A 17,133-nucleotide genomic window follows, 5' to 3' on the forward strand; every position below is an offset into this window, starting at 1 on the left:
TATCAAAACCAATTGCTTTTAGCTTGTCAATCAGAATGGAGTGATTGACAGTGTCGAAGGCCTTTTGGAGGTCGATCATGACCATGCCGCAGTATTTGCCCGCGTCCACCTCTTGTTTGATGTGGTCGTTCAAATAGAGAAGGCATGTGTCCGTGGAGTGGGAGGTTCTGATATACACTTCCAATCTCTTAATGCAAACATTTCAATAAACCTTTAGTTTATTTTTATTTTTTAACTTGTAGACTACGTCAGTATGCATACCAACAATGACAAATTAAATAGCCTAAGCTAACACTAGGTTAGCATGCTTCAGCCTCAAAACACCAGTACTGGGTTGGTAGTGTCTGTGGGTGAGTATGTGGGTGTGTGTCTGTGGGTGAGTATGTGGGTGTGTGTCTGTGGGTGAGTATGTGGGTGTGTGTGTGTGGGTGAGTATGTGGGTGTGTGTCTGTGGGTGAGTATGTGGGTGTGTGTGTGTGTGTGTGTGTGTGTGTGTGTGTGTGTGTGTGTGTGGGTGAGTATGTGGGTGTGTGTGTGTGGGTGAGTATGTGGGTGTGTGTCTGTGGGTGAGTATGTGGGTGTGTGTGTGTGTGTGTGTGTGTGTGTGTGTGTGTGTGTGGGTGAGTATGTGGGTGTGTGTCTGTGGGTGAGTATGTGGGTGTGTGTGTGTGTGTGGGTGAGTATGTGGGTGTGTGTGTGTGGGTGAGTATGTGGGTGTGTGTCTGTGGGTGAGTATGTGGGTGTGTGTGTGTGTGTGGGTGAGTATGTGGGTGTGTGTGTGTGGGTGTGTGTGTGTGGGTGTGAGTATGTGGGTGTGAGTATGTGGGTGTGTGATTCTGCGTAATAGCTCCCAAACTATATAGTCTATTTGCCAATACAATGAACCCGGAAATTTTGGAACCACCAAACTTTTATGATAGATATGGATAGTATGGGTCACCAGCACTTAGAAACTGCCGGATGCTAAGTTGTACATGTTGGGCAACTTTTTTTATTTGCATAATTAGCTACATTTGCATAATCACCTAAATGGACAAATCTCTGAAACTACTTGATCAATTTCAACAATGTTGGAGTGGTTTTGGGGGTTATTCGGGATGCTGAATCCATTTATGATACTCAAGAGTTTCGGAATTGCAATATTTACTGGAATTTACCAAATTTCAATTTCAAGAGAAATTCTGCTGAATAATATTATGGGGAAACTTACTCCTTGCTTACAAGTCTTGGTTATCATAGACTCAGGTCTACTGTAAGCTTTAAGTCCCACATTAACAAGGTGACAAAAACATAATTCTTCCACCTTAGAAACAAAGCTAAAGTACAACCATTTATAAATCAAAAGGATGCTGAAAAACGGATCCATGCCTTTATTCCAAGCCGACTGAAGAAAATACTTCAGCTTATTCAACTCTCAGCTAGGCTATTACACTGGCTTCCGGTAACATTTAGAATTGATTTGAAGGTCCTCCTCCTTATGTACAAAGCCCTAAATGGAACCAGACCAAGCTATATTGGCAATTTTCTTGTCAACTACATGCCCCCAAGAACACTACGATCATCTACTTCTATCATCTTGCATTTTTATTTTCTGCATTGCATTTATTCTGTCTATTGTATGCTCATTTGATGTATTCTAGTGTATTTTCTGCTGTGAAGCACTTTGGGCTGCAATTCTTGTATGGAATTTGTACAAATAACGTTTATTATTATTATTGCCATCCTTAGAGTTATTTGCTACCTCTATCTAGCAGGGCTAAAATTATTTGAAATGGTTTTGTTAACCCTCCTGTTATCCTCAAATTGACTTTACACTCTTTATCCTTGGGGACATTTTGACCCCAGCAGTTTAAACCTCCAGAAAATGATCATAATCAAAAGTGTTACCCAAATGTATGTTTCAGGTGCTTCATGTTACTTTGTTGATTACCTAAATAACTATTTAAATAAAACATTACCCCTACTCCCCCCCCCCCACCCACCCAATTATACATACATAATATATATTATGTTGTTCAAGTGGGGAGTGGGACCATGATACTTTCCGTTTTTGGAAAGTAACGTGTCTGCTTGTGGTTGAGAGACAACAGAAGCATCTGAAATGCTTGGTTCTGTATGAGCCCCCTGAGATTGTGCTTCAGACAGTAAAAAAGTAAAAAAAATAAAGACCAAACACTATACAAAATATACAAACTAGTACAAGTACACAATGCAAACAAATGCAAAGATGAGTTAGAAAGGTAGTGCAAATCTTTTACTAATAAATAGATACAATATGGTGTAGTGTTAAAAAGTGTTTAAAGTGAATGTTAAAGGTCTGCTACGGTCTTGTGCGGTGCTATTCCAAAACCAGGAGGTGATGTTGCCAGTCAGGATGCTCTATTGTGCATGAGTAGAAGTTCTTAAGGATCTTCTGACTCACGTTGAACTTCCTTAGGCGCCTAAGGAAGTAGAGGCGTTGTCTTGCCTTCTTGACTACACTGTCAATGTGTGTGGTCCATGTCAAGTCCTCGGATATGTGGACTCCGAGGTACTTAAAACCGTTCACTCTCTCGACCGGTGCCCCGTCGATGCTGAGGGGGCTGTAGTCCCTGACCCCCGACCTCCTAAAGTCCACAATCATCTCCTTGACCTCTGATTCTCCCTTCTCTCTATAAAACACCTTGACCTCTGATTCTCCATTCTCTCTATACAACACTTTGACCTCTGATTCTCCCTTCTCTCTATACAACACCATTGTTTTGTAAACAACCCAATTACTGACGCGGTCAGGGAAAGTGCTACATGCGGTCAGTTTTTTTTCCAGCTTTCCCAGGATGATGAGTTCAGAAAGCAGAAAGAAATGAAGAGGGAGGAACGAGATCATACAAGTGTATCAATTTGCGTTTATTTGCGAGGTCACAAATGGAATAATCATGCCAAGTGCAGTATAAGCTTTACGCCACTTGTCTTGTGCAAGTTATCAGGTCATTATAGGAAGGAGGGGTTATCTTGCTCTCCTTATCATTAAACTAAAAGCTCCTGTTAAAAAAATAAACAGATCAGAGCCCCAGTCTACAATAATGTAAATTGCATATGCTTTTAATATCTGGAAACAGAAAAAAGTGTGGCAGAGGATGACAATGAAGTACAACAATTTCAGAGAATATGGGAGGGAGATAGGCTGCAGAATGAGTGCTCATAAAAAGGCAGTTTAATAAATCCCTATTTCACACCCCACTAACTGAAGACGTCAGCGGCCTCTACCATCTACACAAGCGATGGTTGGAGAATGAGAGCCCCACAGAGATCTTAAAGGTTAGATCTTAAAGGTTAGATAAGATGGCTTGTGACCAAAAGGTTGCCGGTTCGATCCCCCAGACCAAATCTGGGTGGGGGAAATTAATAATGGTCTCCCCCTTGAGCAAATACACAGTGGAGGACTGCACTTGTAGTGTCTGGGCGACTCCCAGGTGTGAATGTGGGATTTTGACGAGGGCGTAGTTCTACTACATAGGAAGCATCCATGCTAACTTAGTGAACTGATCCTGTGAGAATAAAGGTTAAACAGAAAAAACATTATTCTATGAGACCCTGAGAAGTCTCGTCAGTAAAAATAAATGCCTCTATTGGCGGCTCTACTTCTTATAATCATTCTGATGTAGCTTTCACAATGGGCCGTAATCATAAAGTATGACAACACCCCGAATCATCTGGGTGCCTGGGTGTGTAAACATATACAGTATTAGCAGTTAAAAGCTGTTGTTGGCTGGGTTCATAAAACCAACCTCACGTTTTGGTATATATTAAAAAGAAAATAATGCATAAAAAGTATATTTTAAAGCTGTGGTTTGTAAAGAAGAGAAGATTATTCTCACTCTGTATAGAGCCAGCATGTGAGCTAGGGTAGCCACGGTACACCATAGCTTCATACCATTTGTTCTTTTTTGTAATTTAGAATTTTTATATATAATTTGGTTGTTAATGTTCTGCTCTATGCATCAAGGTGTGCATATGACCATGATGATGTAGAGGGGAGGGAATAACCTTAATTTAGTCAACTACTGTATATGTACCTACGTATTTTTTTTATTTGTATTTGTGAAGAGACCTTGGGTTCTATGAAAGGCGCTATATAAATTGTATCTATTATTATTAATATTATTTAAGTGTATATATATAGTCATGTTAGAAATACAAAATGACAACAGGGAAAAATACCAGTTGTTGTATAGTTGTTTATTAAATCAATCCCATTGTTCTAAATGTAATGAGAATTCCCCCCAGGAATACTAGGAATTCAGTAAAACATCACCCTTGAGATAATAGCAATGGTAAAAATGGATTTGGATGACATAACATGTGCGTACTACTGACAGAGATCTCTTACGTGGTGAGATACATGGAGCAAACTGTATTGTTACTGACATATCTTGACAGACATATCAGCTTAAAAATTCTGTAAATCTTTATTAAGTGGCCTTGTGATTCGCCTACAAGTACTGTAATATGCCTTAAGGCAAATATTAACTACACACTGCAAATACTGCTTAAATGTAAATCAATGAGTCAGTGCATGCAGTATTTTTAAGATAAAATAAATAAATGTACATATTTTGATACATTTTCTAATCATCAGTTCCTTATTGTAAATACCATCCAGGTTCATTGTAAACATTACGATTCAAATTAAATATATATCAAGTACAACACACAGGCCACTTACTCCGCATCCGACTGTGTTACCGCCTTCCTCTCATTCACTGAACAACCCACTGTAATGGTGCATTCCACGTCAAATGGTAAAGTCAGAAATGTCAGTTAACCACCAGAAGTCGCACTTGAATGGCCAACCAAGTCATAAATACAAGTGGTTCACTCGGGCTGGTTCCATGATACCTCAGTTTTACGAGTTGTGACCCCATCACTGACCTTTCACCTTTTGTAGTGCAAAACACACTTTATTCTGCACATGGAGCATCATGAGACATGATTGGAAATATGATATTGACATGCTGGGGATCCATACAGGTTGATTAAGAAACCTGCAAAAAGAAAAGGTTGAATAATCTAGCCGAATGTGCTGCCTTGGATCCGATTGGTCCCGACTTTCTAGCACTCGAACACTATCGCCTAGTAAATATGACTTGGTCATGGGATAAACTCCTTTACAAATTGACGAGGACCAGCTGCACCATAATCTAGTACAATCCAGTCCCAGACACACCCCTGGACAAAAGTAATTGGTTAAACACTGCATGGAACAGGGCTTTGATATAAAATATACATAAGACTCAATGAGTGTGAACGCTAGGGGTGTAACGGTACACAAAAACCACGGTACCTCGGTTTTGAAGTCACGGTTCGGTACGATTTCGATTTCTCCCACCCCAATTTCGTGTTTCCAATTATCCCCTCCCCTGTCTTGAACGTTGCTCGACTATGCCCCCCACTGGTCGGTTGTAGGGAGGATAGAAGCCTTGCATCACGTGTCCCCTCCGGAGGCTCCGGTACACGAGGAGGCAGCCTGTCACATCTTTTCACCTGCCGGCACGGACTCTCAGTGGTGAGGTGTAACGCATGGGAGGCTCACACTACCCTTGCTACTTCCTGTCTCTGCTGTGCAGGCGTCCCCCAACCGACCTGTAGGAGTCGCTGTCCACAACGTCCAAATCCCCACCCATCGACTTCCACCCGCTACCTCTGCCAATGAGTTATTATGACGGCTGGCCCAAGCCGGAGGCAATGCTGACACCCGGATTCGAGACCCGAGTCTCTTGCATTGGTGACGAGCGCAATCTCCGCTGCGCCACTCCAGCCGCCCCCAGAACGTGGCTTTCCATGTTCCACTCAGGGGTGAAGTAGTGTGCAGCCAGTTACTGTTAAGTAGGGCTGTCAATGAATATTCCATATTCAAATTACTTGGGAGTTTTTAATTAAGTTCCGCATGCAAAAAAAAGAGGTTCTGCACATGCGTTCCGTTAGTGGTAACGTTGCATTCGTTAAGTCCCGTACCGAAACGGTTCGGTAGGAACACGTGTGCCGTTACACCGTTACACCCCTAGTGAGCGCTGCTTCACGTTGAAATGGCGCCTGGTTTTTCTCACATCTATGGCTCCACTGAAATTGTACTTCCTGTCTTCCGGTCCTGGGGGGGGGTACTGTGAAAGTACATGACAGTCAAATGATAAGGATGGCCAAGTTTCCCGCCACCCTGACCTCTCCATCTCATCATAATGAATTCCTAACCGGCTACCGACATTGAGGAAACCCTCCGATAACCAGAACCCTCGACGCTATCCTCTCTCTAATAATTATGGCTTACAGAGGTCTCCTGCTTATTCAGTGTTAGTCTTTTTTTTTTAAACAACCAATTTTAAACTTCCAATACATTCGCGGGGACCGGCCTGCTCCCCGCGGCCCCGGTCCTACTGACCCGAGTGAGGGCTGTGGAACTGCACCACGGCGTACTTGCCGCTGGTCATCCAGCCTGGATCCTGGGAGTGGAGCTTCTCCCCCTGGCCCTGCTGCAGACCCACCTGCACGTTGGCCTTCAGAGTCCGCAGGCTGCAGAGCGGGGCGGGGGCGAATCCCCGCAGCGCCGCGTCGAAGCCCACCGTGTGCTCCCAGTCCCTGTCCCCCGTCAGCTTCCTGTAGTTCAGGTCTCCCTTGAACAGGACCAGGTCCGCCTGCCGCAGGGCGGCGTACAGGTCGGGAGCCTCGGCCTCCATGTCGCAGAACTCGTGGGGCAGCGTCCAGAACGGGTGGTCGTGGTAGGACCACGCCCCCTCCCGCACGTAGCTCTGCCACTGGGCGCCGCTCTTGGACATCCACTTGTGATTGGCCGCCGTCGTCTGCCGGATGGTCCACTGGAAGTCGTGGGCGGTGACGTCGGAGACGAACCAGGGGATGGACTTCCCGTGGAAATGGACCTCGCGGGCGAGACCGGAGGAGACCAGGAAGTCGGCGAGGACCATGTCGGTGAGCAGCTCGAAGCCGGCATTGTCCAGGACGATGTCCACTCTGCCTGGGGTGGGTTTGCCCGGCTGCCCTGGCTTCTGGGCAGAAATCAGAGTTGACCACACCTTGTTGGAGTCGTCCACCAGGATGAAGGGTCGCAGGTCGGAGAGGGAGTCTATGGGACTGGCTTTCTGAGAGTTCCCCTGGCCAGCCGAGATAGACAGGTCACACTTGTTCCCCCACAAAGACACCTGGGGACATTCAAGAAAGGCGTTACATATAGTATATACATATATGCATGTATGTATGCGTATTGCATGTGTATTTTGTTTACAACACAAACACACTAAAACTAAGACCTTCACAGTCTAAATGGTAAATGGTGCATTTATATAGCAGCTTTTATCCAAAGCGCTTTACAATTTGTTCCTCACATTTTACCCATTCACTCATACATTCACTCATACATTCACACACCAACGGCGGAGGCAACCATGCAAGGTGCCAACCTGCTCATCGGGATTAGTTAGGGGTTGAGTGTCTTGCTCAAGGACACTTCGACATGCAGACTGAAACTTAAAAAGGGATGGCAATATTCTATCCTCATTAGCTAAACATAACAGTATGCACAATAATCATGTGCACCACTTTATCCCACCGTGTCAACAGTGAAGACATCCACAAACCATTAGTATGCACATGCCTGGACCGTTCTAAAGTAACCTGCAGGTGCCACTTCAGCAATAATCTAAATTGTGTACTCATTCAATGCACTAAAACAGAGGTTCTCAAACTAGGGGTCGCGACCCAAAGTGGGGTCGTGGGTAGGCGACAGTGGGGCAAGTAAAATAATTATTATAATAAAGTCACTTTTTCTTTTATGTTCTGGCAACTAAAAATGCATGATCAAGTTCAACAACGTGTGCACTGCTTTTATTTTGATATTCCTTAATTCCACGTTGAAATGACACGATACATTAAGTGTGGGGTCCCCAAAAGAAATCCTAAATAAAATGGGAGTCGTGGTATAAAAAAGTTTGAGAACTCCTGCTCTAAAACATTCAAAATAGGCATTTGGAAGAATGTTGCAACCATGGTCAGAAGTACTCCTGCTAAGAAACTATTAACTTGCTGCCACTACTATAACTACAGTTTATCTGTAGTTAGTGATGCACCGATACAAACACTGGTATCAGACATCAGTCCAATGCCACACGGAAATAGACATGTTTGAGAATCGTAACGGCGAAAATATTGTATCTGAGAATTTCGCAGACACAAAAAAAAACAAGAATCGTGTGCAACACGTTATAAATCAAAGGCAAATTGACTTGATTTACTGCATTTTTTTTTTATTATCTTTTTCCCCCATCTTTTTCCGTTTTACTCCCCTCCCAATGTTAGTCGTTATGCCAATTCCCAATCCCCCTCCTGGTCATTGCACACTCTACCCCCATACCGTCGGTCTGGGAGGGCGGAGACTATCACACGCTTCCTCCGACACATGTGTAGCCCACCACTTCTTTTCACCTGGCAGCGCGGACTCTCACTGGGAGAGTGTAACGTGTGGAAGGTCACACTACCTCCCTCCAGATCCTTCCCTCGCTGTGCAGGCGCCCCCCCCGACCGAACTGTAGGAGTCGCTGTTTACAACGACCCGGACCCACCCACCGGCTTCCCTCCCGCTGACTCTGTCAATCAAGCCAGTATGGCGGCCGGCCAAGCCGGAGGCAACGCTGACAGCCGGATTCGACACCAGTGTCTCTTGCGTTGGTGACGAGTGCTTAGTCCGCTGCGCCACCCAGCGGCCCGATTTACTGCATTTTTGACATATCAGAAGCATGTTACATCTCTGTATGTAATGGAGAAAAATTTATTACATCTCAATAATATTTGTCAAGTTACCCGAAACTGAAGGTCTAAACCTGTACTGTTCAGTAAGAGAAATGTGTATCAGCCCCATACTGAACGGGCTCACACAGTCTGGCCAAACCTGGTGGCCCCCGGCTGAGACAGCCACCTCTCACAACCTGGTGGCCCCCGGCTGAGACAGCCACCCCTCACAACCTGGTGGCCCCCGGCTGAGACAGCCACCTCTCACAACCTGGTGGCCCCCGGCTGAGACAGCCACCCCTCACAACCTGGTGGCCCCCGGCTGAGACAGCCACCCCTCACAACCTGGTGGCCCCCGGCTGAGACAGCCACCCCTCACAACCTGGTGGCCCCCGGCTGAGACAGCCACCCCTCACAACCTGGTGGCCCCCGGCTGAGACAGCCACCTCTCACAACCTGGTGGCCCCCGGCTGAGACAGCCACCTCTCACAACCTGGTGGCCCCCGGCTGAGACAGCCACACCTCACAACCTGGTGGCCCCCGGCTGAGACAGCCACCTCTCACAACCTGGTGGCCCCCGGCTGAGACAGCCACCCCTCACAACCTGGTGGCCCCCGGCTGAGACAGCCACCCCTCACAACCTGGTGGCCCCCGGCTGAGACAGCCACCCCTCACAACCTGGTGGCCCCCGGCTGAGACAGCCACCTCTCACAACCTGGTGGCCCCCGGCTGAGACAGCCACCTCTCACAACCTGGTGGCCCCCGGCTGAGACAGCCACCTCTCACAACCTGGTGGCCCCCGGCTGAGACAGCCACCTCTCACAACCTGGTGGCCCCCGGCTGAGACAGCCACCCCTCACAACCTGGTGGCCCCCGGCTGAGACAGCCACCCCTCACAACCTGGTGGCCCCCGGCTGAGACAGCCACCTCTCACAACCTGGTGGCCCCCGGCTGAGACAGCCACCTCTCACAACCTGGTGGCCCCCGGCTGAGACAGCCACCTGGCCAGAGCCGGCTTGGGACCATTGTATCATCATGGTTCAGCTTGGGCAGCAGTCGGTGGCGTGAATTTTTTTATTTAGATTTTACAAGAAATACAATGGAGACACAAACCCAACCGTACCATACCATGCTAGACCACGGTTAGCCCCGGCCAGGCTGAACATAGCTCATGGAGACACAAACCCAACCATACCATACCATGCTAGACCACGGTTAGCCCCGGTCAGGCTGAACATAGCTCATGGAGACACAAACCCAACCGTACCATGCTAGACCACGGTTAGCCCCGGCCAGGCTGAACATAGCTCATGGAGACACAAACCCAACCGTACCATGCTAGACCACGGTTAGCCCCGGTCAGGCTGAACATAGCTAATGGAGACAAGGCGCTGGTCGGCAGCTGTTGTTCACCTGCAACAGCTTGTGGAACTGCTCCTGTAGTTGTGTTTCAGAGAGCTCCTCCATGTTTTTGCTGACAGCCTGCAGGTGGGTGCACAGAGTCATGACCGCTTCTTGAGACTCAAAGAAGCTCTGCGTCTTCCCTTCGTTAAACACATCAAAGTCACTGATGGGAGGACTAGAATGAAAGGAGAGATGGAAGCAGAATTGGAACAACTGTAAAATAAATAAAATAAATAAAAAGAAATAGACATGCAAAAACAAAAACAAAAAACACGGCATCCTCTGGCTGTAAGTGGTGTTTTTTTGTTTGTTAAAATAATAGCTCTACATTCTGACAGCAATCACTGATGTGCGTTTGGTCAGTAACATGGTTCTCCCAGTCCCTCCGCTCTGCAGTAAACACAAAATACATGTTCGGGTATCCCTTCCCACTTTATCCAATCAGGGGAGAGAACTCCACACTGCAAAAATAAGAAATAAAAACGAGTTTTAAGCAAATGTGTTTCTCTCCTGATTTGAAAAAGTGGGAATGGGATACGGGCAAATGTATTTTCTGTTGGGTTTACTGCAGAGTGGAGGGACTGAGAGACCCATGTTACGGACCAAACACTCTACATCAGTGATGGCTGTTGGAATGTAGAGCTATTTAACACCTATTTTAACAAGAAAATACCACTTACAGCTCCTTTAATAATAAAATGTGGTTTTACTTGAAACATACGACGCACACATCACGTCGTTCTCTTTGCGCTCCCCAAGAATCAAATGCTGTATGTTCTATGACAGGTTCTATTGATATCCCCCTGTACATTAAATTAATATTATCTCATTTAATAATCATCCACCAGTTATCGCCATGTTTACTTACTCAACCCTCACAGGTTGGGCATGGGGTCCCCCCAGGGCTGTGTTCTCAGCCCCCTGCTGTATTCACTGTACACACATGGCTGTGTGGCCAGGTTCAGCTCCAACTCCATAGTGAAGTTTGTGATTGATTGATTGATTGATTGATTGATTGATTGATTGATTGATTGATTGAAAAGTTTATTAACAGATTGCAGAATGGGTACAGTACAGTACAGCTCAATACATACAATTGTTAAGAGGATGCAGACCTGAGAAAGACTTTCGTCTTGTTTCCATCAGGGTCCCCCATTTTCAATTCATCATATGACACACACGACATACAGATAGACAGTACTGCTACATCTATACATTTGGACGACACAGTCAGTGGTGGTGGGTCTGATCTCTTAACAACGATGAGATGGCCTACCGGGAGGAGGTTGATGTCCTGGCACGCTGGTGCTGGGATAACAGCCTACTCCTGAACATTGGTAAGACCAAGGAGTTGATTGTGGATTTTAGGAGAATACAGAAGGGGACACACACACGCCACTGTGGATAAATGGGGCTATCGTGGACAGGGTGAGCAGTTTTAAGTACCTGGGAGTCCACCTCACAGAGCACCTGACATGGACAACACACAGACAAGACACTGTGGTAAAAAAGGCAAAGCAGTGCCTCTATCACCTGAGACAATTAAGGAAGTTCAGAGTATCGGGGAAGATACTCCACTCCTTCTACTCCGGGGCTGTAGAGAGCATCCTGACTGGGAACATCACTGCCTGGTGTGTAAACTGCACTGCCCAGGACAGGAAGGCTCTACAGAGAGTGGTGCGCTCAGCAGAGCGTACTACGGGTATTACACTACCACCCCTGCAGGACTTCTACAATAGGAGGTGCAAATCCAGAGCCTGCAGAATAATGAAGGACCCTCACCACCCCAACAATAGCCTGTTCAAGCTGCTGCGGTCAGGCAAGCGCCTCCGTATACACGCAGCAAGAACAGAGAGACTCAGGCTCAGCTTCTTCCCCCAGGCCATCAGAACACTGATCTCCACGCGCACACACACACACACACACACACACACACACACACACACACACACACACACACACACACACACACACACACACACACACACACACACACACACACACACACACACACACACACACACACACACACACACACACACACACACACACACACACACACACACACACACACACATAAAAAGGTCACTTTAAAAACTTTAAAAGAAAAAAAGTAACTTTAAAGGAAAAAAGAACATAACTGGATGTTTTTGTATAGTATAGTTAGGATAGCATAGTGACATATAGTATAACTGTATATTGTATAGTGTACATAGGACTCATTACCTTTTAATTCGTAAGCTTAGCATTGTATTGTATTTTATCTTAGTACTTTTATCATGTCTATTTTATTATCTATTCTATTTTATTCTATTTTTGTATTTTTTGCACAATCGAAGCGGGCATGGCCACCTTCATTTCACTATATGTCTTGTGTATGTGATGAATAAACCTCTTGAACCTTGAATCACAGTGACACTTTGGCTAACGCTAAACTGTGGCATCCTAGTTCCTCACTTGAGCCATATAGCCTCTTGTATCCTGCGGTACATGTAGCACTCCACGTAGAGCCACGGGGACTTGAACCAGCTGACGAGGTCCTGCTCCCCCTGTAGACCCTGCTGCCTCTCCAGGTACTGGTTCCATGAGTCCATGTCCACCAGACCGTCCGACAGGGCCAGGACGGCCTTGTCCGTCAGTAGCTCGTTCCGCAACTTGGACAGGTAAGCGATGGCCCTCTTCTCAGCCTGGATGCCTTCCTATGAGAACACAGAAAATGTACAGTCCTGCATTGGATGTGGTGGCTGGCATATTACTTACTGCTTTCATCAGCCAATGTTAAAAAGGTGCTGTATGTGGTATTTGTTAAGTGGTCTACATGTTCAAATTATAGTTCTACATTCTGACAGCCATCACTGATGTGCGTTTGGTCAGTAACATGGGTCTCCCAGTCCTTCTGCTCTGCAGTAAACACAAAATAAATGTTCTGGTATCCCGTTCCCACTTTACCCCATCAGGGGAGAGAACTCTACATTGCAACAATGGTCTGACCAAAAAAGACTCAAAACTAGTTTTAAGCACATACAAGTAAAATAATCTACCAGTGCAGTAAGCTAATTTGGATTGGCAAGATTTCTTGAAATAAGTGAAAATATCTAGGACACTCTCGCCTGATTGGATACAGTCGGAACGGGATACCAGAATATTTATTTTGGGACTGGGAGACCCATGTTACTGACCAAACACTCTATATCAGTGATGGCTGTCAGAATGTAGAGTTATTTAACACATATTTTAACAATTAAATAGCACTTACAGCACCGTTAAACAAGATCCTGAAAAAGGACGGCGATAGATCTTACCTCTCCGTACTCTTCGAAGAACTTGTTTTTACTGCGATGGATCGTGTCTATAACTTTGGTCAGGATGGTCGGCAACCTGTCTCTCACTGTCAAGTATGCAAAGGACCTGGGGGGGGGGGGGGCAACAGAACCACCCAGAGGACAATCACTATCATACAATGAGACACTCTGGACTCTGTTGGCAATGTGGCAAGCCAGGTTGAGCCTGATGCTATTAGCTAGTTAGCTATTACTGAAAAGTTACCAAAAAGGAGCGATAGGCGTAAGTAAGTATTACTGGAAAAAATTGCCAAAAGTGTCACATGATAAATGAAGCAGTCCATTTAATGAGAACGAATGAGGGGTTGGTGACTGGTATTGTAAACACAATAATAACTGGGCCTTTTTCACAGTTACACCATTATTATTATGAATTGAAAATGGGGGACCCTGATGTAAACAAGACGAAACTCTTTCTCTGGTCTGCATCCCCTTAATTCTGCAATCTGTTAATAACATTTTCAATCAATCAAACACATCATATGGATTTAGTTTGAGGGCAACCGCTGCTGTCAACATCATTAACTAAATGAGTTAAATTAGGTAAAAATCGACCCTAAAACAGAATTTACATTGTGCTGTTCCAATGATCTTCAGTTAATATCTATAAAGAAAGACAGATTTAACTGCCTCGCCTGAGCAGCAAATCATAGCATCAAGAAATGTATTTATGCCGTCATCAAGTGACATTCATCAAGTGAATGAATGAATGAAAACTTTATTTAACAGATTGCAGAATGGGTACCGTACAATACAGTACGGCTCAATACACACAATTGTTAAGGGGATGCAGACCAGAGAAAGACGTTTGTCTTGTTTACATCAGGGTCCCCCATTTTCAATCCATAGTGACATTTATGACATACACAACATACATGACATCATGACATTTATGGCATAGGGACATACAGGTATATAGTACTGTTACATTTGTGACATATATGATATGCAAATATACAGTACTGTTACCCATAGATCCTGACAGAGTATATACATATGATGGGGAGGAGACTGTACATTAGGAGGGGGTGGGTGGGTGGGAGAGAAATATACATACGGTGGGGAGGAGACTGTCTATTAGGAGGTGGTGGGGGGTTTGGACATTTACGGTGGCCAGTTTCGAATGAATGAATGAATGAAAACTTTATTTAACAGATTGCAGAATGGGTACAATACAGTACGGCTCAATACATACAATTGTTAAGGGGATGCAGACCTGAGAAAGACGTTTGTCTTGTTTCCATCAGGGTCCCCCATTTTCAATTCATATAGACATTTATGACATACACAACATACATGACATTTATGGCATAGGGACATATAGGTATTTAGTACGGATACATTTGTGACATAAACGGTATTCAAATATACAGTACTACTGTTACCCCTAGATCCTGACAGAGTATATACATATGATGGGGAGGGGACTGTACATTAGGAGGGGGTGGGTGGGTGGGAGAGAAATATACATACGGTGGGGAGGGAATATATGCGGTGGGGAGGAGACTGTCTGTTAGGAGGTGGTGGGGGTTTTGGGCATTTACGGTGGCCAGTTTCGAATTGCAGCCTCCCGTAGGTGCTCTTTAAGAGCAGTTTTGAATGTGGGCAGGGATTCACATTCCTTTACAGCTTTGGGTAGGGCGTTCCACATTGTTGTGGCATAATTGCGAAACGTGTTTAGTCCCTTGTTTGAGCCGAATCTGGGTTTAACATGATTTGTTGAGCTTCCGAATTGCAGCCTCCTGTAGGTGCTCTTTAACACTTTAGTTGCCAAAGGACGAGTTTAGGCGTCCTTCCCCGCCATGCTCAAGTTGCCGAAGACGCCGTAACTCGTCTTTGATATCAATATTTCAAAAATCTGTGATCGGAATCATATTTCCCATCCGCAGCCTTCACACACAGCTCTGAGCTCCTCTCAATCCTCTAGCGGTTCAAGAGCGCCATCTGGTGGCCGATCGGCAGAAGCGCCAAACAGGAAGTTATGTGGATGAAGTGCTGCTCACCCATATTACTTCCGGGCACTCGCTATAGGTCCCGGGACTCGATCTCGACACAATACATAGCGATCCGTTGCCAATAACTCGATAAACAACATGATTTGGACGTATATACTATTATACAACCTGTAAATGGACCGGGTATTTCTACATCCCATAATAGGAATATTTCAGTTCCACGCTCATCGTCCAACGGCGCGAGGAAGATACGGTAAGATTCAGCGTTATTTTTGAACGTGTTCGATATAAACTGCTCTGATGATCATATCACCCACACTAGATGAATAACGCTGCCCACAGAATTATAAACGATCCCCCGCCCATCCGGTCATCATCAGATGATACGTAGAAACTTCTAGAAGTACGTCCAATTGAAATTTTTTATCTCGCACAGATTCCTACCAAACTGTATTTCATCATCAATATAATGCATTTGGGGCTATAAATCACGTTCTGGAGAAAGCTGCAGAAAGAGATGAAAACATACTTATACTTTAGACCATATTTTACTATGAATATGTGAATGAAAAAGTTTAACGTTGCTACACAATGAACAATACATATAGGACCTTGAATGGGCCCTAATAATGGCAATCTAGCAATAGAATTTAAAAAGTTATAGCCCTGCAAAGAAGGGGAACTTATCCATGTTAAATAGAGCTGGCAACGGATGGTATATCATGAATTTAGCCTTAGGCAATCAAAGTGCGGTTTTGAATGTGGGTAGGGATTCACATTCCTTTACAGCTTTGGGTCGGGCGTTCCATAGGAGCTATTGCATCCAAATTCGTTTGATTGTAGTCTACAGCTCTGAATCTGAAAATGTACCCATAGCCTAGCAAAGTCACCATGGTTACTGTGATGATACTGTCATGGGACTTCACTATTCGTTGGGTGGCAGCTCCAGGACCCGTCTCGTGATATATCTCTCCTCTGGTGCTTAACGTTAGCTACAGTAGAAAGGTTATTCGTTATATTTTAGAGAGGATGTTTCCTTTAGCAAGCAGCAACGACGTTAAGATGATGGTGGCTAACATGTTAGCCATATAATACAGCCATAGATGTAACTTATACAGCTAGCTAGCCATGTTAGCGAATTGGCTAATGCTACAGCTGGTTTAGCCACTCAAGCCACTGGCTGCTAGAGTAGCAACATTTTCAGCCGCAGTCGCGATCTAAACTAGGTGTTGTTGGGCTAACATAATATCACCTATATAAAAGCATGTGATGCAGCTGTCAAACATACCCAACCACTTTGGCAGACAGGGAAGGAGGGACTCCCTGCACAACTTCATCAGTCGCCATCGTTATTATTCAAGTAGGACTAGGAACACACAACACATTATAAGCAAAACTTTATTCATAACGTTAGCCTAACAGTGGTTCGGTGTGTGCACCTAAATCTTCCGCATTCATCATAGACCACCGCAACCGCCCCTCCCTCGCGAGCTCCATGTAACGCGGAAGTGCACCTCGCGAGCTTCATGTAACGCGGAAGTGCAGTGGTCTATTATTCAACGAACGACTGTAACTAAACTACGCAGCCTAAATTATGGTCTTTCGCAGGGGCAGAGGTTTGATATGCTACCAAAGAGTCGCCTGGGCTGTAACCTAGACGC

At 45.2% G+C, this 17,133-nt stretch overlaps 1 protein-coding gene across 1 annotated transcript; it reads right to left on the reverse strand.

Moving 5' to 3' along the window:
• Nucleotides 1-4,203: 4,203 nt before the first annotated feature.
• On the reverse strand, nucleotides 4,204-16,893 carry armt1 (acidic residue methyltransferase 1). The gene is made up of 5 exons (XM_084313977.1): nucleotides 16,761-16,893; nucleotides 13,479-13,584; nucleotides 12,634-12,875; nucleotides 10,186-10,351; nucleotides 4,204-7,190 (listed from the first exon to the last, which is right to left on the reverse strand). Exons 1-5 carry the CDS (start codon nucleotides 16,817-16,819, stop codon nucleotides 6,408-6,410), a joined length of 1,356 nt encoding a protein of 451 aa, XP_084170103.1. The 5' UTR covers nucleotides 16,820-16,893; the 3' UTR covers nucleotides 4,204-6,407.
• Nucleotides 16,894-17,133: the final 240 nt, after the last annotated feature.

Source organism: Notolepis coatsorum (genome assembly GCF_963971535.1).
Source record: "Notolepis coatsorum genome assembly, chromosome: 5".
NCBI lineage: Eukaryota > Metazoa > Chordata > Actinopteri > Aulopiformes > Paralepididae > Notolepis > Notolepis coatsorum.

What these genes read in the sequence shown, in the direction of transcription:
- armt1 (XM_084313977.1), bottom strand. Translation starts at nt 16,819, where the DNA reads ATGGCGACTGATGAAGTTGTGCAGGGAGTCCCTCCTTCCCTGTCTGCC. An exon ending in TCTTCGAAGAGTACGGAGAG is followed by an intron (nt 12,876 to 13,478) that starts GTAAGATCTATC and finishes GTGTTCTCATAG; the next exon opens with GAAGGCATCCAGGCTGAGAA. An exon ending in CAAGAGGCTATATGGCTCAA is followed by an intron (nt 10,352 to 12,633) that starts GTGAGGAACTAG and finishes CTTTCATTCTAG; the next exon opens with TCCTCCCATCAGTGACTTTG.